Source organism: Phoxinus phoxinus, assembly GCF_949152265.1.
Source record: "Phoxinus phoxinus genome assembly, chromosome: 19".
Lineage (NCBI taxonomy): Eukaryota > Metazoa > Chordata > Actinopteri > Cypriniformes > Leuciscidae > Phoxinus > Phoxinus phoxinus.
In genome coordinates this window covers 8,961,230-8,982,016 of record NC_136894.1, presented here as the reverse complement: position 1 = coordinate 8,982,016, position 20,787 = coordinate 8,961,230, and the positions used below count along the sequence as shown (strand labels likewise).

At 37.8% G+C, this 20,787-nt stretch overlaps 3 protein-coding genes across 6 annotated transcripts; all 3 read right to left on the bottom strand.

The window, feature by feature from the left end:
- Positions 1–364: 364 nt before the first annotated feature.
- LOC306986764 (tissue alpha-L-fucosidase-like) lies at positions 365–5,520 on the bottom strand. Of its 2 annotated transcripts, XR_013795020.1 has the most exons (9): positions 4,975–5,520; positions 3,401–3,535; positions 2,369–2,506; positions 2,087–2,192; positions 1,797–1,997; positions 1,437–1,627; positions 881–983; positions 548–759; positions 365–505 (listed from the first exon to the last, which is right to left on the bottom strand). XR_013795020.1 is itself a non-coding variant. In XM_079590392.1 (8 exons), exons 1-8 carry the CDS (start codon positions 5,325–5,327, stop codon positions 628–630), a joined length of 1,359 nt encoding a protein of 452 aa, XP_079446518.1. In that variant the 5' UTR covers positions 5,328–5,520; the 3' UTR covers positions 511–627. The 2 variants fall into 2 exon arrangements, 1 of the variants encoding a protein (XP_079446518.1); XM_079590392.1 differs by lacking the exon at positions 365–505 and having other exon boundaries at positions 511–759.
- A 492-nt stretch (positions 5,521–6,012) lies between these two features.
- LOC306987613 (tissue alpha-L-fucosidase-like) lies at positions 6,013–13,703 on the bottom strand. Of its 2 annotated transcripts, XM_079592035.1 has the most exons (9): positions 13,491–13,703; positions 13,069–13,339; positions 12,862–12,996; positions 8,286–8,423; positions 7,994–8,099; positions 7,704–7,904; positions 7,344–7,534; positions 6,810–6,912; positions 6,013–6,720 (listed from the first exon to the last, which is right to left on the bottom strand). In XM_079592035.1, the coding sequence occupies exons 2-9, from the start codon at positions 13,179–13,181 to the stop codon at positions 6,589–6,591; spliced, it is 1,119 nt and encodes a 372-aa protein (XP_079448161.1). In that variant the 5' UTR covers positions 13,182–13,339; positions 13,491–13,703; the 3' UTR covers positions 6,013–6,588. The 2 variants fall into 2 exon arrangements, with proteins under 2 accessions (XP_079448161.1, XP_079448160.1); XM_079592034.1 differs by having other exon boundaries at positions 13,069–13,530.
- A 3,401-nt stretch (positions 13,704–17,104) lies between these two features.
- On the bottom strand, positions 17,105–20,199 carry LOC306987560 (tissue alpha-L-fucosidase-like). Of its 2 annotated transcripts, XM_079591937.1 has the most exons (9): positions 19,987–20,199; positions 19,565–19,835; positions 19,359–19,493; positions 19,062–19,199; positions 18,777–18,882; positions 18,484–18,684; positions 18,124–18,314; positions 17,904–18,006; positions 17,105–17,809 (listed from the first exon to the last, which is right to left on the bottom strand). In XM_079591937.1, the coding sequence occupies exons 2-9, from the start codon at positions 19,675–19,677 to the stop codon at positions 17,678–17,680; spliced, it is 1,119 nt and encodes a 372-aa protein (XP_079448063.1). In that variant the 5' UTR covers positions 19,678–19,835; positions 19,987–20,199; the 3' UTR covers positions 17,105–17,677. The 2 variants fall into 2 exon arrangements, with proteins under 2 accessions (XP_079448063.1, XP_079448062.1); XM_079591936.1 differs by lacking the exon at positions 19,987–20,199 and having other exon boundaries at positions 19,565–19,978.
- Between the last annotated feature and the right edge of the window lie 588 nt (positions 20,200–20,787).

Here is a 20,787-nt window from a genome sequence, read left to right as displayed (position 1 = left end):
TTTTTGTAAGTTATTAAGTTTTCTTTGTAAAATAACACTAACATCAGCTGAAATTACGTTTTAGTTTTATCCACAAGTAGGTACAGTATGTAACATGCAATGATAAACAATTAAATGCAATGATGAAAAAAAACTTTGAAACTGACATTTGGTTCTGATGTGTCTTTCACTTGATCATTTTAATTGAGCAATCTTCACAATAAAAATAAAATAAAAAAAGAAGTGATTTATAAAAAACTTTCTTAAAATAAATGTATAACAAAAACCAGGCATGTGGCCAATTAAAAGGAGGAAATATACGACTCTATATTTACATAAATGAATCTGTCTTTGATTTGATAAATCGCATTGTTGTGCTGGCTGTAATAAATGTACTTAAAAATGTAGCATTTTGCAGTTTGTTTAATGATTAAGACTATTTCGCGATTCACATGGTTCATACTTGTCAAGTAGGAAAATACAAAAAATCTGTATATTAATATATATATATATATATATATATATATATATATATATATATATATATATATATATATATATATATATAATTCATTTTAATTTAATATATATAAAATCACATCCCTGACATTTTTCACAATTTCAATCTCCACAGTTGATTTAAAGGCTTTAGGCCACCCCGTCCAGCTTGAGAGTCCAGGCTTCAGCGGGTGAGAAAGGCAGATCAGGCAGGAGAATTATCAGTCCTGTTGTTTTCAGAGGAGCCCATTTCAACGGCTCAGGATTCCCCAACAAAGTCACCTGAACAGAGTGGCAACAGATAATTCATTGATGTCTTACTACAAAAAAAAAAAAAAAAAAAAAAAAAAAAAAAAAAAAAACATTTTATTCCTAAATTCTAATGAATTAAAATAATATTTACCACTGTGCTGTGGGAGGTTTTGGGCATAGAAAGCTGAAAGGTGTTTTGCATGGGATTGGCGGTGAAGATCGCATACACAGTGCTGGTGTTTTTTGAAGTATACCTGAAATTAAAGTAAAATTTAAAACACTATATTAAAGCTTTGAAAGCTTTATTAATTGCAACTACATCACAGGCTAACTATAACTAAACTTAAAGTCCAGAAACGGGCAGAAAAGAATGCAAAACTACAGTTGAGGAATCCAGGGTAATTATAAAAAGACCAAGAATGATCGGCCTTAAGTAAAAGTTTGTATTCACTCTAGATTTCAACTATTTCACTATAACCAACCCCTATCAGCTTGGCTCATGAATATTAATTTAATTAAGTGAGGCACTTATAATTGGCAATAATTTTATGCACTGGCCTACAAATCTTAAATTATAATTTTCTCACATGGTTCCTGTTATACTGATTCTAAGTGACACCTTATTTCACAGCTGGAGCTTCTGAAAGTTTTTCAAAGGAACTGTGAGGAAGAGAAAGATAAGAGGAAGTTTAAAAACATCAACACACCATGCAAGAACAGTAGCATTCTCAGCCTGAACTCTCCAAGGTTTAGTTGCATAGATGGCTTCACCGTTGATCTTCAGCCAGGCTCCAATTCCTCTGAGACGCTCCTCAAAGACAGGTGCGATCACGCCGTCTGCTGTGGGTCCCACATTCAACAGGTAATTCCCCCCTAAGGCCACGGTGTAGACCAGGTCCTGCGGTCACAACATATGAGAGCTTAAAAACTTACTGGACTCATTAGACACCACATGAACTTTCATGCAATTTTGTGTCCATGTTTCATTCATATACATTATTTACAATGCGGGAATCTAGTAATATCATCTGAGGAAAGCACTTTTGCTCAATAGCAACGCATCGCACCTTTATGATGGATGGTAGATCCATCAGTTCGGTTAGTTTCATATTTCGGCGATACCCCCATGATCTTGTGTCCACTGACTGACATTTCTCCCACTTGTGATTGGGCAGATGTCCAGGAGTGAACTTGTCAGCACAGTTGAAATAACCTCCATGTTTACAGTAACAGCCTTTCCCCCATCTGTCATTGGTCACAACCACATCCTGGAGGAGCACAATAATGCAGTCATTATGATCAGAATTACAATTTGAGACAGTTCTAAAATAAGAATGACGTGAACCGATGATCTCACTTTGACCGGACTGTCGTTGTAGAGCCAAGCGAGGAATTGTGTAGAGTTCCAATAAGTGTCAGGTGCTTCCCAGTCCCCATCTGACCAAATCAAGTCTGGCTTGTACCTGAGATGTTAAAAACATCACCAATTAACAGTTTCATGAATGTAAAACCATATACAATATGTAGGCTGTAAAGATTGACAACAGAACAATCAGGCTGTCATAAACAATAAATCATGTCATAAACAGTTGTTTTTCCTTCTCCAGCCTGTATCATCACATGACTGATGCAAATGTACCTGTTGACCAGTTCGATGAGTTCTGGCATAGCTTTTTTTGCAACAAAATCCTGAGTCTTGAAACCAGCTTCCTTGTCACTCAGATAGAGGGGATTGAACCATTCATACAGAGAGCTGTAAAGTCCATAATGCAGAGACCTAATACAACAAATTGAAAATTTTTGGTTAGAATTCAGAAAAGAAAAAGTTCTCTTAACTTTAATAACTTTGTTATTATTCAAGTAATTTATCTAGAGTGCAACTTTTGGGTTCCGGAAATAAATATCCCATTCATTTTCTCCATAGAGGAATTGATTTTTATAGGTAACTTTTAAAATTTAAAGATAGACCTACTGCAAGCTACTGTACTACAAGGTTGTTAATCGATGCTATATGGCATTGTTGAAGCCACCAGCCTGCATAAATTATTATTATTATTTTTTTTAAATAATCACATTTAACAGATTGGGAGAAAATTACATTACCCATGATTCTGCAAGTGCGTCACAGTCCCATTAAGCACTGCGAATTATAATATATAAAATTTCCTTATGCACTCAAACTATGTATGTACCTGTCTATTTTTTAAGATAGACTAGTTTAACAAAGGTTAAAAATGTATTACAGACATATTCAGCTATTCAGGTGATCTATGGTGAATTTGTTAATATTTTGGTGGGAAATGCATCTAAAAAACAGAATATTTATAATGTGTTTGTCAATAAATATGTAATTCCAAACAAAGTCGAAGAAACTCAGTTGAAAATAATAAATAGACATTTATGACTTTATTATATGTTCAAGAAAGGGTAATTAAGTATGTTGTTTCTGTAAAGAGGAGTCAGAAACAGTTTTACACTTATATTCATACTCAGTTAAATGTGATTTTTAGGACTCTTTAATTTCGATAAAGAACAACAGTAAAATAAGACATCTCTCATCACATATGTTTTGTATTGTTTCCCCTGATGAAAATATTTGCAGAACACAGCTTATTTCCGCGTTGGAAAGATAATGTATGCATTTTTTAGCAGTCACTACAAGCACACATACCGCTTTCTTATTGCATTGCCCAAATCTCCAACAAGATCCCTGTGAGGTCCATTATCAACAGAATTCCAATTCCAGGAATATGGGGACCCCCAATTTGTGAAGCCTTCGTGGTGTTTCGATGTAAGCACCACATATCTGAGAACAGGGGCGCCGTATAGGGGGGAAAAGTTAGGACGATTCCAAGGGCCCCTGACTGACAGGGGCCCCAACAAATACGTAAAAAGTAATTAAATGTTTTTAAAAAAAAAAAATTATTATACACTAGCTATATAAACCATCATCATTGAGTATATTTCAAATAATAATAAAATTAATGATGTCTTTGATTGTATTTATTTTGGCAATAAAAGTTAAATATCCCCATTGACCAAAAAGTAAACATCCACCCCCCTGTATCTGCATGAAATGGTTTGGTCCTGCCTTAGCGCATTCATCAGTGGCCGCGTTTCTATTACAGATTTGCGCAGAACTTTTGCGATTTATTTTCTAAATATCGATACAAAACTATTGCGAAATGACGCCGTTTCGATTAACCGATGTTATGCGACTAAAACTTAATTTTCCTCTCGCGAAAAGTCATTTAAAAAATCATGGCAACGGACGTTGGTAGGTTTATATATCCCAGCCACCGCACTAGACATTATTATTATTAACGGAAGGAGACGTAGGCATGTTATTCATTGACACCCTTTCTTTTGTCTTTCCTCTCTCTATTTTCTCTTTCGTTTTTTTGAAAACCAGATTTTCTTTTACTATGCAACTTTGTGGTTTCTGGTGTTTCTGGCAACTAAACACCGTCCTCCGTGTTTCAATTACCCTTCAAATTGCGCAAATTGAAATGAGATGGTTTTTCAGGAAATTTTGAAAAATAAATATTTCGCAAAACTGCAATGGAAATGTTTTTTGCGCATTTACACTCACATGATGTAGATGGTGCGGTGTATTCGGACAGAATACGAGACGAGTTGTTTATTAAATTCATAAGACAAAAGAATTACAGGAATACTAGCACTATAATAACCATGATGTGGAAATTCCGTTTTACACGTCAACTTTATTTTGTTGTTGGCATATATGTGCAGTTAAGTTAAAAAATCTGATGTTTTTATTCTTTTGAGATGATGATGTTCATTTATTTTGATTAAAAAGTTAATATATATTTAGGTTTTTTCATTATTTTTTTAAAAATCTGTTTTACAATAAAAATACATTGAGACTGTAAAGGATTGCTTTAAGGACATTTTTATGGTGGCTTTTAATCTTGCATCAAATAGTGAATTGCATACTGTATGCAGACTTGCATTTACAAATCACCAGCAGTAAATATTGTGCTAGTACTAGTATTGAACTACAAGAAGCAAGACAGTTGCAAGCATTTGATTAGAGTTATGTAAAGCATCTGATGGGACAGGTACATCCTAGAGATCTGGGGACAACAGCTGTGCAGGGGGGGCCCAATGTTATTTTTTTGTCATGGGGCCCAAAATTCCTGGCGGCACCCCTGTCTGAGAAGAATGAAAAACAAAATTATAAATACGTAAAACACAAACAGGAAGCATATATCGTATACCTACTTTGCTCCTGAAGCTTCGAAGATTTCAGCCCACTCGTCAGGATCAAAAAACTGCGCGTGGAAATTAGGTGCGAAATCCGCGTAGCTGAATCCAGGGGGGTAGTTTTTAATCATGAACAGGAAATATTCAAGTTCATATGCGCCTTTCCAGTTCCACCAGAACCACTCGCTGCCGAACGAGGGCACTGAAAACACCCCCCAATGAACAAAGATCCCGAACTTCACCTCGTCGTACCATTCAGGCAGAGGTCTGGAGTCTAGACTGGTCCAGTCTGGTGTATATCGAGCACCGAATGATGAAGCGCATGATAGAAGACAAAGAAGTAGCGATATCTGACTCAGAGTCACTTGCATGATTGATCACTATTGCTACAGACACACGCGCGTGCACTGATCATTAAAAGTGACTAATGCATGATCAGTATTATGCTGTCTATATGATCAGTATGCACACATTTCCGCATTAGAGAATTCTGCCGACTTAACTTACGAGTCAGCAATGCTGAACCAACCAGCTTGTGTTTTCTTCCTGGTTAACCATTATGCCATCAAACATGTGACTACAACACATGACTCCCTTCTAACCACTCGTAAAAGGCATAGCCTACTGTCTATGGTAAAAGGATGGGGAACCAAACGAGTTTAACGTTTGTTCGGGAACAGGAATCGGTCTGTTCTGGTGAAAGAAAAAGCTTTCGCTTTCCGTTCTAACTGATCCATGCCACTCTGTTCCTTTTGTAAAAGGGGAAATGCCAGTTTTACTAGCTTTATTATTATAAAACAAAATATTGATTTGCCTTTTCAAAGACAAAATGAAAAAAAAAATGCAATATGACTTGAACAACTTCTTGATACGTAGCTAGCTAAAGTAATGTTTATAGGCTAGTCTATAATGTAGGCCTACATTATAATATAACTGTAACCAACTTTTCTTTTGCAACCTAAAAAAGTTCAGCTCAGCATGTTTTTAGGTTCATGATGACAGACATACTCACAACATTTAATTAATTAAACAAAATAATACACAAGACCATTGACATACTCCTTAAAAAGTGTATTTTAAAATATACAAATATTTATTCAAACATAATCCGCCACTGCAAAGGTATACAAAACCCTAAACATAACATTACACAACTTCTACAGCTGTCTAATATTTCCAATAAAAAAAAAATCAACCTTTTACTTTCAACAAATAATTTCCAAATAATCGTTTCTATTCCACAGATAATATGAAGGAAAAGTGATTAAACTGGTAGTTAGTTAACAGTAGAACATTAGGCACAGCCTGCCTCACCCTCTTTGTCTATTACAAAGATTTTTATTTCCTTCACTATAAGTCTCAGTTTCTTTTGGGCAAATAATAAAATGACACTAGCATCGGTTGAAATTGTGTTTCAATTTTAGCCCTGGGTTCCAAGGTATCTGATATGTAATGCTAGAAGATTGTTAAATTAACAATCTGAAAATGACATTTGGTTTTGATGTGTCATTCAGTTGGTCATTTTTTTATTAAGCAATTATATCAAATAGTCTATGCTCAAATTAAAAAGCCTAATTTATTGAAAACTTCCTTAAAACAAATGTCATTAAAATCTTTAAAAATTAAAGGCTTTTAGGCCACCCCGTCCAGCTTGAGAGTCCAGGCTTCAGCGGGTGAGAAAGGCAGATCAGGCAGGAGAATTATCAGTCCTGTTGTTTTCAGAGGAGCCCATTTCAACGGCTCAGGATTCCCCAACAAAGTCACCTGAACAGAGTGGCAACAGATAATTCATTGATGTCCAAAAAAAAAAACACATTTTATTCCTAAATTCTAACTAATTCATAAATATTTACCACTGTGCTGTCAGAGGTTTTGGGCATAGAAAGCTGAAAGGTGTTTTGCATGGGATTGGAGGTGAAGATCGCATACACAGTGCTGGTGTTTTTTGAAGTATACCTGAAATTAAAGTAAAATTAAAAAAAATAATGAGTGGGCTAATTAAGTCCAAACTAACATTCATTCCATAAACAGTGAGAGAAGGAAGCAAGACTATAGTTGACTCAATCAAAGAAATCCAGGCTATTTATATAGACCAAGAAGAATTAAAATCCTTTATGACAATCATATGATTGGTTTACTGACATGTCAACATGTGAACAAACATTTGCCCTGAAAATATTTGACATCTACAGCCTTCCATCTGGAGCGTTGGAATGATGAAAACTGAGGAGCTAGGGCCACACAATATAAACCATATCTGCTTAGCTCATGAATATGAATTAAGTGAGAATAAGTACACAGTAGTTCACAGCTGGAGCTTCTGAAAGTTTTTCAAAGGAACTGTGAGGAATAGAAAGATAAGAGGACGTTTAAAAACATCAACACACCATGCAAGAACAGTAGCATTCTCAGCCTGAACTCTCCAAGGTTTAGTTGCATAGATGGCTTCACCGTTGATCTTCAGCCAGGCTCCAATTCCTCTGAGACGCTCCTCAAAGACAGGTGCGATCACGCCGTCTGCTGTGGGTCCCACATTCAACAGGTAATTCCCCCCTAAGGCCACGGTGTAGACCAGGTCCTGCGGTCACAACATATGAGAGCTTAAAAACTTACTGGACTCATTAGACACCACAAGAACTTTCATACAATTTTGTGTCCATGTTTCATTCATATACATTATTTACAATGCGGGAATCTAGTAATATCATCTGAGGGAAGCACTTTTGCTCAATAGCAACACATCGCACCTTTATGATGGATGGTAGATCCATCAGTTCGGTTAGTTTCATATTTCGGCGATACCCCCATGATCTTGTGTCCACTGACTGACATTTCTCCCACTTGTGATTGGGCAGATGTCCAGGAGTGAACTTGTCAGCACAGTTGAAATAACCTCCATGTTTACAGTAACAGCCTTTCCCCCATCTGTCATTGGTCACAACCACATCCTGGAGGAGCACAATAATGCAGTCATTATGATCAGAATTACAATTTGAGACAGTTCTAAAATAAGAATGACATGAACCGATTATCTCACTTTGACCGGACTGTCGTTGTAGAGCCAGGCGAGGAATTGTGTAGAGTTCCAATAAGTGTCAGGTGCTTCCCAGTCCCCATCTGACCAAATCAAGTCTGGCTTGTACCTGAGATGTTAAAAACATCACCAATTAACAGTTTAATACCACTGTATGTTTAAAACCATATACAATATGTAGGCTGTAAAGGTCTATCTTTACACAGACAAATGCAACAGAACAATCAGGCTTAAATCATAAACAATTGTTCTTCCTTCTCCAGCCTGTATCATCACATGACTGATGCAAAAGTACCTGTTGACCAGTTCGATGAGTTCTGGCATAGCTTTTTTTGCAACATAATCCTGAGTCTTGAAACCAGCTTCCTTGTCACTCAGATAGAGGGGATTGAACCATTCAAACAGAGAGTTGTAGAGTCCATAATGCAGAGATCTAATAAAAATGGAAAAGTTACTTTATTTCCACAGTCATTGCATCTGCTGCACTTTATTTTGTCCATTTTTTTTTTTTTTTACCTATTTATCTGTATGAACCTTACAGTCTATGGTATGCACACTGGTTTTGTGTATAGTACTTATTAAATTATTTAACTGGACTTAACACTCTTGGTCTTGTCATATTTCATAGCTATACCTATCTCCCTACAACACACATTCTCTACCAGGGACAGTGAGCTGCAGTGCACCTGTTGAGAGTCAGAATCATTTGTAATTGTAGAGGGAGACTTGAAATCTCTGTTTTTTGCTTAATTATTAACACCAAATCATACCAAAATTAACCTAAGTGCATGGGTTTTAAAATGTTGATAGTTTGTTAGCATTTGCTATGAACATTAGCCATTATGCTAATATTTTACCACTCAGAGACTGGCCCCGTTCTCTCTTGCTGCTTCGCTAGCATCGTCGGATGCCGATTGCGCGATTCGCAACGCGGGAGTTAAAGGGGGGGTACAATGGTGTTTCATGTATTCAGAGTTGTTTACAGTGTTAAAGAGATGGATTCTCATGCTAATAATGGCCAAAATTTGAAAAGTTATTTTGAACGAATAACAGAGAATTTCTGTGCTGAAAATCATACTTAAGGGTTGCAACACGTTTCGGCTGGTTTTTTTCTATCGTAGATCTAATGACGTAGACCAGAGTGGAACTCCTTATATGAGCATTGCTCTCGGAAAAGCGCGTTCACGCACACGTCGACCAGAGGAGAGAAAGACCGCGCTCATCGGCGCATAGACATCATATATCTCTATATAATATCTATGCATCGACGCGCTACTACCGGAAATCATCATCAGCAGCGCTAAATAGGAATGGTTGATGTCAAGAATGTCTCCAAAAAAGTGTGTTTTGGGATGTGAGGGAAAGTTTACCTTGTTCAGCTTCCCAAAGAACCCAGTGTTACTGGAACAGTGGATGCAGTTTGTATTTCCGGGACAGCAAAGGAGTGTGGCAAGTGCGGTTTTGTGTTCTGGTCATTTCAGTGACGAATGTTTTATTAACAAGGCCCAGGTCGTCGCTGGATTTGCAAACCGGTTGCAATTAAAACCTGGCGCGGTCCCAGTGATAAAACACCCCATTTATTTAAGTACAACGGTATCAGATTTATTTCTTGTGCTGGAAATCCCCGCTTGACTCTATAGCTCCGCCCACGCCCAGAATCAAGGACCTCGGCTTTTTCCGGATAGAATCGGAAAGCTGTATTTTTAGTTTATAAATATGATGAAACTAAAGAATTTTTGGAGATATGAAGGACGCACTATTACTCTATAGGTACTCAAGATTAACATGAGATTGACTGAAACTAAGTATTTCACCCCCCCTTTAAGACCGCAGTTTGAGCCAGCGGCTCGAATTGATATGGCTCTGGCCCTGTGTTCACAGACAATTCAACATCCTCCACTTCAGGTGAAGGTGGGGCCGGGAGAAAAGTCCTCGACTTCAAATGACCGCTCTGTTGCAAAGCTACTTGCGTCCCGTCACTCTCACTCTTCCAGCGAGTCTGACAGCAGCTGTCAATTAATCCGTCACTGCGGGTCTCAGGCAAAACTCCATTACTAGTGCATCTATTGTCAGTCTATGCTGCTGCGTAAGGAAGACTTAAAAAAAAAAAAAAAAATTTCACTTGGTGTATGTGTCTGGTAATTGAATTGAAATTGTATTCTTGTATTGGTAATGTCTAGCCTGGCTGACGTGGTCTGGTGGTGCGTTCAAGTCATCTCGTATAGTTCGTATTTACGAGTTGAACGCACTTGAACGCCACCACAATGTCGTAAATACCAGTAGGAAGCTCGGGAGTGCGTTCAAGTCCTCCTGGGAAGTTCGTACGCATGATGTGGGAAGTCGTGTTGACGACGGTTGTGCGTTCAAGTCACTTTCGTCGGATTAAGATGGCGGAGTACTTTCTCTTAATTACACAAAAATACAGTGAGGTTGTTAAACTCTTGTTCTAACAAAGATTTGCTTGGTGTGCTTTGATTTTGTATGTTTTTAGTTAATTTATGAAGCCACTGCAAACTTTATCGTTGTATATTGCATTGTTATTTTATCATGCTATCATATTCTGTGCAGGCAGTTACTGCGCTGTAAATAAAAAAGCCTGACAAGCTAAATACCTTGTATTGTGGTATTCCACCATGTTTCTCGTAAAGACCGGGGCTTAGAGAAAATCCCGAGCTTCCCACTGGTATTTACGACATTGTGGTGGCGTTCAACTCGTAAATACGATCTATACGAGATGATTTGAACGCACCGGCCCCGATCTTTACGAGTTGTGGGCATGTCACTGAGAAACATGGCGGAATACCACAATACAAGGTATTTAGCTTGTCAGGCTTTTTTATAATCAGCTTGTCAGGCATTTCGCCTTTGGCCAAAGGCGAATTGGGCTTAAGCCCCGAATCTTTTAGGTTTTTTAAAATGACTTCAACTTTGTTTCATTTCCTCTCAGTCTTTCTGACTGGAGCGGCAAAAAATTAAACAAAAGCTCTATTACCGTGCGTGGTGGTGGACGGTAATGCATCGCGCATCACTCAGCTTGTTTGCCAACTGCCGATAAAAGCTAACGAAGAATATACATCTTCTTCGTCGTTGTCATCAGGGGCTGGCGGGCTGTTGTATGTTTTCCCCGGCGTCGTAGGGAGCTTACTGGCTAACCGGCTGAAGTTAATAGGGACATAAAGTTTTTTTATATGGAACACTAACGTGAATAGAGCGTCTGGCGCGAGTGATTTCAATGTTTAAAGGACAAGTTCGGTATTTTACACTTAAAGCCCTGTTTACAGATCGTATCTGATGAAATAGAACGGTTAAGATTAAAATTTGGACACATGCTGCTGTCCCGAGAATTTTAGGTTTATTTCGCTTTCCCCCCCACCCCCACAATGGCTACATAGGTGCACTGGAACATTCCTTCCTAAAACACATTAAACTTTCGTTTACAAAGACGTGAAACTCACAGAGTGGTCAGGGGTGTTCACTGGTATGCTCACTCAAAAATCGCTGAAAAAGATGCATTTCAACAGGTTTTATCGTAGTTTTTGTCCAACTCCATTGAGTTGTATTGGATTCGCTGTGTGAGGTACGGTATTACTCCGCCGCGGGAAACGGAAATGGGGTTGTTTGTATGCTTTTTGTAGTCTTATGCAGTCGCGGACGCGGTATCGTAGGCTAAGCTATCTTCTGTGTATATGCCCGTGGTTTGCTTGCAATTGGCAAAGGTGCATTATCGCCACCAACTGGGCTGGAGTGTCTATTATTCAAGCTGTCAACGGAAGAATCACGGGTGTGACACGTTTGGAAAAATAGGTCCACAGTTTTACAACTAATGGTAAAACACCTGTTGGAATGCATCTTTTTCAGCGATTTTTGAGTGAGCATACCAGTGAACACCCCTGACCACTCGGTGAGATTCACGTCTTCGTAAACGAAAGTTTAATGTGTCTTAGGAAGGAATGTTCCAGTGCACATAGATAACCATTGTGGGGGTGGGGGGGTGTGGGGGTGGGGGGGTGGGGGGGAAGAGAAATAAACCTAAAATTCTCGGGACAGGAGCATGTGTCCAAATTTTAATCTTAACCGTTCTATTTCATCAGATACGATCTGTAAACAGGGCGTTAAGTGTAAAATACCGAACTTGTCCTGTAAGTCAATGTGAAGACGCGTTTACGCGCCTGGAGGTCCTGCGGCGCGAATTCGTGTATAGCGCGGCGCGGTAGACGCGAATTCGCCTCATTAATTCTCCTCAGTAACTATCATCATTTTCCCATTTAGTGTATAGATTTAGGCATTCTATTATCTCAAACAGCCTGAAAAATAGTTCATTTAGCTGACGTAAATGGGAAAAAAAATCTCCCCTTATGTTTACATAGTCTGGCTCCGCCCCTGCTGCTAGCAGCGTGTATAAAATCGCGCTGCGCTCAAGGCAGCATGGGGAAACACAGGCTAGGTAATGTCTCCAAAATTAATAAAATATTTGAAATTATTGTAAATAGTTTGTGTTCAAGTCATTGGTTTCATCCGTGTTCAAGTTGACACATTAAACCCAGGCAGATTTAATTAACTTTTAAGAATTATTAGACTTATATTAACTAAAACTGTTGTGGTGACACTGCGCATGCGTTGGTAAAACTGTTGTAGTGACACTGCGCATGCGCGGGTAAAATTGCTGGGGTGAAACTGTCTGCAGACTGATATTATTGTATAACATTTTTCAAATATTGCCAGTGGGTTACCCTTTAAATTAGGGATAATACACGTGCACAGTTATTGCCAAGGAAAAAAGATACAGGTCATTGAAAATGTATGGATAAAATTGAGGGGGGGGGAGGGAAAAAGATATACTGTAGCATTTGTTGCAATTATCTACACAATACCGCTTTCTTATTGCATTGCCCAAATCTCCAACAAGATCCCTGTGAGGTCCATTATCAACAGAATTCCAATTCCAGGAATATGGGGACCCCCAATTTGTGAAGCCTTCATGGTGTTTCGTTGTGAGGACCACATATCTGAAAATAATGACAAAACAAAATTATAAATATTTAGAATAAACACACATATCGAAAATCGTATATACATACTTTGCTCCTGAAGCTTCGAAGATCTCAGCCCACTTGTCAGGGTCAAAAAACTGCGCGTGGAAATCAGGTGCGAAGTCCGCGTAGCTGAATCCAGGGGGGTAGTTTTTAATCATGAACTGGACATAACCAGGGCTGTGTGCGCCTTGCCAGTTCCACCAAAACCACTCGCTGCCGAACGAGGGCACTGAAAACACCCCCCAATGAACAAAGATCCCGAACTTCACCTCGTCGTACCATTCAGGCAGAGGTCTGGAGTCTAGACTGGTCCAGTCTGGTGTATATCGAGCACCGAATGAAGAGGCGCATGATAGAAGACAAAGAAGTAGCGATATCTGATTTAGAGTCACTTGCATGATTGATCACACCTCACAGACGTGAGCGTGTGCACTGTGATCAGTAAAAGTGAATTTCTGCCGACTTACCTTAACTGATATACATAATGCAGCTCCAAATACCCGAAAAACCAGTTTCTAGTTCCTGGTTTATCATATGACATTATTAGACAACAACTGCAAAACAATAGGATGGGGCAGTTTGGGCACGTGCAAAATACATAGACGCCTCATTGGCCGCTGGATCGTACGTCAACGGCGCAGCCATATTGGTCCGGGGAACTTGCCATAACAAGTCAGGGGACTGAAGAAAAGATCCCTGACTATTTTATATATCTATGGGGACGGGGGACGCAATTAACAGTTGTTCCCGATTCTTATGTTTTTATACGTTTTATATATTTTTGATTCACTAAAATAAACAGGCTAATAAGAGTCATCGGTGCATTAATCGGACTACACTAGTAAAAAGAAAAGGGTTCCTATCAGTACTTATCAATACACTGTAAATGTTTTCTTTTATAAAGAAGCAGATATTTTAATTGCTTTCTCAAAAACAAAATGTAATAAAAAAAAACAAGAATTTTGACTATCACAAATTCTTGGCAAATAACAAAGGTAATGTCAGCACAGCACAGACATATAGCCTAATCCAACAAGTGAATTGACAAAACAGTCCCTGAAAAGTGTTTAAAGCAGATCACTTTAAATCATAAAAATATTTATTCACACAACTGCCACAACACATCCGTATCTGTTGTGCCCTCATTGTCATACAGCAAAATATGTTCATAATCCACAATTACCTACTGTAGATTTGTACTAAACCCAAACATAATGTTTCAAAGCCTTCCCAGCTGTGTAATGTTTCGAATACAAATAAATCTTTTAATTTCACCAAATAATTAACGGTCTTTTCTAATCCACAAAAATATATTAAAGAAAGCGACTAAACCGGTAGTTTGTTACAGAATGTTGGTCACACCCTGCCTCAGTCTACAACTGTATGTACTTCAAGTCCTTTTTTTGGTAAACAAGTGCAACTATGGCAATGAACCTACCATGCCATTCTCCCCAAGCTGCTTTGCAACATTCTGCTTATCATCCTGTCTAGCACTCGCCTCCGCTTCATCCCCTTCCACTATAAACATGGGCCAATCAGAGTCTCTAGCTCCCCTCTCCATAGCTTCAGACTGAATGCTGAGGTTCATGGAGGAGGGATCCTCATTAGTAGCTCGACGACAGCCTTTGCAAACAATGGGCCATGTGGAGCGATGGACCTTCAAAACAAAAGAAATATAGATTTAAATATACCGATACATAAATCAATTGATTCAAATAATTGATCACAATTCACCTCAATTTGAACTGGCTGGAATTTGCCTGTATTTTTAATGTAGTGCATTTGTATTAATGCATTTATTTTTTACCAGTAATATATATTTTTTAGTTACATTATTAAAATAGATTTTTAATAAATATTTTAAGGAAGCAAATTCCAAGAACATAATCTGTACCACTGGTCACCAGCAGTCAACTCATTAACATAGGGAATCTTTCATGCTTTTTAAGCTTTGATTAATTAAATTCTATCGTCATTTTTTAATAACCCATTTGTATTTATATCATTATATTTTTTGTATGTATTGTAATATGTATTCAAAGATTCTTATGCACTTTTTGTATATTCTGCATATTTTCAAAAATGCTTGAAGGTCTTGAAGTGCCATAGGTCTAAAACTGTAATTCCTGCAAATGTATTATTCTTCGATTAATGATATGTTTCAATTCAACTGAACAAAAGAATGTTGTGACTGTCTGTAAATTATGATCAGTACAATGGCATCGTTGTGTATCGTTGCATAATTTAAACTGTTACCGACCAACAATATATTTATAGTTATATACATAGTACACTCACATGAAGCAATATATACTGTTACTGTATATAACATCTCGGCTCCGATTGCTTATATCGTCACAGAATATTATTGCACAGTTCTCTATATAAAGTTGTATATACAAGTATATACAACTTTATACGCATACATGCATATATATATATAAGGTCAGGAAAAGGCATGTCAATAATATGTTATTTCTATTCAGATTTCTTGCATCTCTCTCTATTATTTTTTTTCTCAGTTCAGATGGGCTTTTAAGTGTTTTCAGAGTTTCAAGAACCTTTGTTCCCACAACATCAAAAACTATTTTTTCCAAATCTTTGACCAGTATGCAATAATAGTATTATGAACATTAATTGGTATGAAGATTGATATCATTATTTGTGTATTGTATATGTGTGTGCACTCTGTGGTAACTAAGTATTTAAATATGAAATTTAAAATGAGAGAGTAGAATATGTTCAACTAAATGTTCCTTATTTCATACACTTCTCTTTCTCTCTCTTAGGAGTCAGTGATGATGTTGTCCATGAAGTTATCTATGTGGTTCACATCATGAACACATTTGTTTTTGTGTGTGTTCAAGTTCAGTTGTAATATATTATTTTGTCAAATTTACACAATCTTAAATCTACCCCCAGAGTCATCCTTGTCTTCCCTCTGTACTTGAAAATGTGTTTATTCCTTGTTTATTTTCCTTGAGTTATTATATTATGCTACTTAGACCCAATAATTTCTCAACATTCCTAGAAGCAGGTTTATTTGCAATAAAGAAAGTAGTATTTGGGTGTAATAAAACTTTTTAAAAAAACTCTAAAACTCTAATGTGGTTCAAACTGGGTGGAAATACTGCCTTGGTGGCACTTTCTTCGGTCCTCCAAAACTAGGGTCCTAGAAATGCGGTCCTCCAACTGCGGTCCTAAAAGTGCGGCCTCCGGGACTGCAGCAGACAGATAATATTGGAACGAGGGCACTGAAAACACCCCCCAATGAACAAAGATCCCGAACTTCACCTCGTCGTACCATTCAGGCAGAGGTCTGGAGTCTAGACTGGTCCAGTCGAGCACCGAATAATGAAGCGCATGATAGAAGACAAAGAAGTAGCGATATCTGACTCAGAGTCACTTGCATGATTGATCACTTTTGCTACAGACACACGCGCGTGCACTGATCATTAAAAGTGACTAATGCATGATCAGTATTATGCTGTCTATATGATGATCAGTATGCACACATTTCCGCATTAGAGAATTCTGCCGACTTAACTTACGAGTCAGCAATGCTGAACCAACCAGCTTGTGTTTTCTTCCTGGTTAACCATTATGCCACCAAACATGTGACTACAACACATGACTCCCTTCTAACCACTCATAACAAAGGATGGGGAACACCAAACGAGTTTAACGTGTTCGGTAACAGGAATCGGTCTGTTCTGGTGAAAGAAAAAGCTTTCGCTTTCCGTTCTAACTGATCCATGCCACTCTGTTCCTTTTGTAAAAGGGGAAATGCCAGTTTTACTACCTTTATTATTATAAAACAAAATATTGACTTGCCTTTTCAAAGACAAAATGAAAAAAAAAATGCAATATGACTTGAACAAGTTCTTGATAAGTATAGCTAATGTAATGTTTATAGGCTAACTAGTCTATAATGTAGGCCTACATTATAATATGATAACTGTAACCAACTTTTCTTTTGCAACCTAAAAAAGTTCAGCTCAGCGTGTTTTTAGGTTCATGATGACAGACATACTCACAACATTTAATTAATTAAACAAAATAATACACAAGACCATTGACATAGTCAATGACAAAATATACAAATGTTTATTCAAACATAATCCATAACAAGCCACTGCAAATGTATACAAAACCCTAAACATAACATTACACGACTTTCCTAAGTGTCAAATATTTCCAATAAAAAAGTCAACCTTTTACTTTCAACAAATAATTTCCAAATAATCGTTTCTATTCCACAGATAATATGAAGGAAAAGTGATTAAACTGGTAGTTAGTTAACAGTAGAACATTAGGCACAGCCTGCCTCACCCTCTTTGTCTATTACAAAGATTTTTATTTCCTTCACTATAAGTCTCAGTTTCTTTTGGGCAAATAATAAAATGACACTAGCATCGGTTGAAATTGTGTTTCAATTTTAGCCCTGGGTTCCAAGGTATCTGATATGTAATGCTAGAAGATTGTTAAATTAACAATCTGAAAATGACATTTGGTTTTGATGTGTCATTCAGTTGATCATTTTTTATTAAGAAATTTTATCAAATAGTCTATGCTCAAATTAAAAAGCCTAATTTATAGGAAACCTTCTTAAAACAAATGTCATTAAAATCTTTTTAAAAAGTTTTAAAGGCTTTTAGGCCACCCCGTCCAGCTTGAGAGTCCAGGCTTCAGCGGGTGAGAAAGGCAGATCAGGCAGGAGAATTATCAGTCCTGTTGTTTTCAGAGGAGCCCATTTCAACGGCTCAGGATTCCCCAACAAAGTCACCTGAACAGAGTGGCAACAGATAATTAATTGATGTCTTAGCAAAAAAAATTAAAAATAATTATTCCCAAATTCTAACTAATTAATAAATATTTACCACTGTGCTGTCGGAGGTTTTGGGCATAGAAAGCTTAAAAGAGTTTTGCATGGGATCGGAGGTGAAGATCGCATACACAGTGCTGGTGTTTTTTGAAGTATACCTGAAATTAAAGTAAAATGTAAAAAAAAATAATGATTGGACTAAATAAGTCCAAATTAACATTCCAGGAACTGTGAGGAATAGAAAGATAAGAGGAAGTTTAAAAACATCAACACACCATGCAAGAACAGTAGCATTCTCAGCCTGAACTCTCCAAGGTTTAGTTGCATAGATGGCTTCACCGTTGATCTTCAGCCAGGCTCCAATTCCTCTGAGACGCTCCTCAAAGACAGGTGCGATCACGCCGTCTGCTGTGGGTCCCACATTCAACAGGTAATTCCCCCCTAAGGCCACGGTGTAGACCAGGTCCTGCGGTCACAACATATGAGAGCTTAAAAACTTACTTGACTCATTAGACACCACAAGAACTTTCATACAATTTTGTGTCCATGTTTCATTCATATACATTATTTACAATGTGGGAATCTAGTAATATCATCTGAGGGAAGCACTTTTACTCAATAGCAACACATCGCACCTTTATGATGGATGGTAGATCCATCAGTTCGGTTAGTTTCATATTTCGGCGATACCCCCATGATATTGTGTCCACTGACTGACATTTCTCCCACTTGTGATTGGGCAGATGTCCAGGAGTGAACTTGTCAGCACAGTTGAAATAACCTCCATGTTTACAGTAACAGCCTTTCCCCCATCTGTCATTGGTCACAACCACATCCTGGAGGAGCACAATAATGCAGTCATTATGATCAGAATTACAATTTGAGACAGTTCTAAAATAAGAATGACATCATGAACCGATGATCTCACTTTGACCGGACTGTCGTTGTAGAGCCAAGCGAGGAATTGTGTAGAGTTCCAATAAGTGTCAGGTGCTTCCCAGTCCCCATCTGACCAAATCAAGTCTGGCTTGTACCTGAGATGTTAAAAAAAATCACCAATTAACAGTTTCATAAATGTAAAACCATATACAATATGTAGCCTGTAAAGGTCTATCTTTACACAGACAAATGCAACAGAACAATCAGGCTTAAATCATAAACAATTGTTCTTCTTTCTCCAGCCTGTATCATCACATGACTGATGCAAAAGTACCTGTTGACCAGTTCGATGAGTTCTGGCATAGCTTTTTTTGCAACATAATCCTGAGTCTTGAAACCAGCTTCCTTGTCACTCAGATAGACGGGATTGAACCATTCATACAGAGAGTTGTAGAGTCCATAATGCAGAGATCTAATAAAAATGGAAAAGTTACTTTGTTAAATTAGGGATAATACACGTGCACAGTTATTGCCAAGGAAAAAAGATAGTTCATTGAAAATGTATGGATAAAATTGAGGGTATTGGGGGTAAGTAAAAAGATATACTGTAGCATTTGTTGCAATTATTTACCGCTTTCTTATTGCATTGCCCAAATCTCCAACAAGATCCCTGTGAGGTCCATTATCAACAGAATTCCAATTCCAGGAATATGGGGACCCCCAATTTGTGAAGCCTTCATGGTGTTTCGTTGTGAGCACTACATATCTGAAAATAATGAAAAACAAAATTATAAATATTTAGAAAAAACACAAATCTCAAAAATCGTATATACATACTTTGCTCCTGAAGCTTCGAAGATTTCAGCCCACTTGTCAGGGTCAAAAAACTGCGCGTGGAAATCAGGTGCGAAGTCCGCGTAGCTGAATCCAGGGGGGTAGTTTTTAATCATGAACTGGACATAATCAGGATTGTGTGCGCCTTGCCAGTACCACCAGAACCACTCGCTGCCGAACGAGGGCACTGAAAACACCCCCCAATGAACAAAGATCCCGAACTTCACCTCGTCGTACCATTCAGGCAGAGGTCTGGCGTCCAGACTGGTCCAGTCTGGTGTATATCGAGCACCGAATGAAGAGGCGCATGATAGAAGACAAAGAAGTAGCGATATCTGATTTAGAGTCACTTGCATGATTGATCACACCTCACAGACGTGAGCGTGTGCACTGTGATCAGTAAAAGTGAATTTCTGCCGACTTACCTTAACTGATATACATAATGCAGCTCCAAAAACCCGAAAAACCAGTTTCTAGTTCCTGGTTTATCATATGACATTATTAGACAACAACTGCAAAACAATAGGATGGGGCAGTTTGGGCACGTGCAAAATACATAGACGCCTCATTGGCCGCTGGATCGTACGTCAACGGCGCAGCCATATTGGTCCTGGGAACTTGCCATAACAAGTCAGGGGACTGAAGAAAATATCCCTGACTATTTTATATATATCTATGGGGACGGGGACGCAATTAACGGTTGTTCCCGATTCTTGTGTTTTCATATATTTTTGATTCACTAAAATAAACAGGCTAATAAGAGTCATCGGTGCAGGAATCGGACTACACTAGTAAAAAGAAAAGGGTTCCTATCAGTACTGATCAATACACTGTAAATGTTTTCTTTTATAAAAAAGAAGATATTTTAATTTATTTCTCAAAAACAAATTGTAATAAAAAAAACAAACAAGCATTTTGACTTTCACAACTTCTTGGCAAATAACAAAGGTAATGTCAGCACAGCACAGACATATAGCCTAATCCAACAAGTGAATTGACAAAACAGTCCCTGAAAAGTGTTTAAAGCAGATCACTTTAAATCATAAAAAATATTTATTCACACAACTGCCACAACACATCCGTATCTGTTGTGCCCTCATTGTCATACAGCAAAATATGTTCATAATCCACAATTACCTACTGTAGATTTGTACTAAACCCAAACATAATGTTTCAAAGCCTTCCCAGCTGTGTAATGTTTCGAATACAAATAAATCTTTTAATTT

What these genes read in the sequence shown, in the direction of transcription:
- LOC306986764 (XM_079590392.1), bottom strand. Translation starts at nt 5,327, where the DNA reads ATGCAAGTGACTCTGAGTCAGATATCGCTACTTCTTTGTCTTCTATCA. An exon ending in AATGCTACTGTTCTTGCATG is followed by an intron (nt 984 to 1,436) that starts GTGTGTTGATGT and finishes CTTTAATTTCAG; the next exon opens with GTATACTTCAAAAAACACCA. An exon ending in AAACCTCCCACAGCACAGTG is followed by an intron (nt 760 to 880) that starts GTAAATATTATT and finishes CACTCTGTTCAG; the next exon opens with GTGACTTTGTTGGGGAATCC.
- LOC306987613 (XM_079592034.1), bottom strand. Translation starts at nt 13,421, where the DNA reads ATGCAAGTGACTCTAAATCAGATATCGCTACTTCTTTGTCTTCTATCA. An exon ending in GGCAATGCAATAAGAAAGCG is followed by an intron (nt 8,424 to 12,861) that starts GTATTGTGTAGA and finishes CATTTTTATTAG; the next exon opens with ATCTCTGCATTATGGACTCT. An exon ending in AATGCTACTGTTCTTGCATG is followed by an intron (nt 6,913 to 7,343) that starts GTGTGTTGATGT and finishes CTTTAATTTCAG; the next exon opens with GTATACTTCAAAAAACACCA.
- LOC306987560 (XM_079591936.1), bottom strand. Translation starts at nt 19,917, where the DNA reads ATGCAAGTGACTCTAAATCAGATATCGCTACTTCTTTGTCTTCTATCA. An exon ending in ATCTACCATCCATCATAAAG is followed by an intron (nt 18,315 to 18,483) that starts GTGCGATGTGTT and finishes TTGTGACCGCAG; the next exon opens with GACCTGGTCTACACCGTGGC. An exon ending in AAACCTCCGACAGCACAGTG is followed by an intron (nt 17,810 to 17,903) that starts GTAAATATTTAT and finishes CACTCTGTTCAG; the next exon opens with GTGACTTTGTTGGGGAATCC.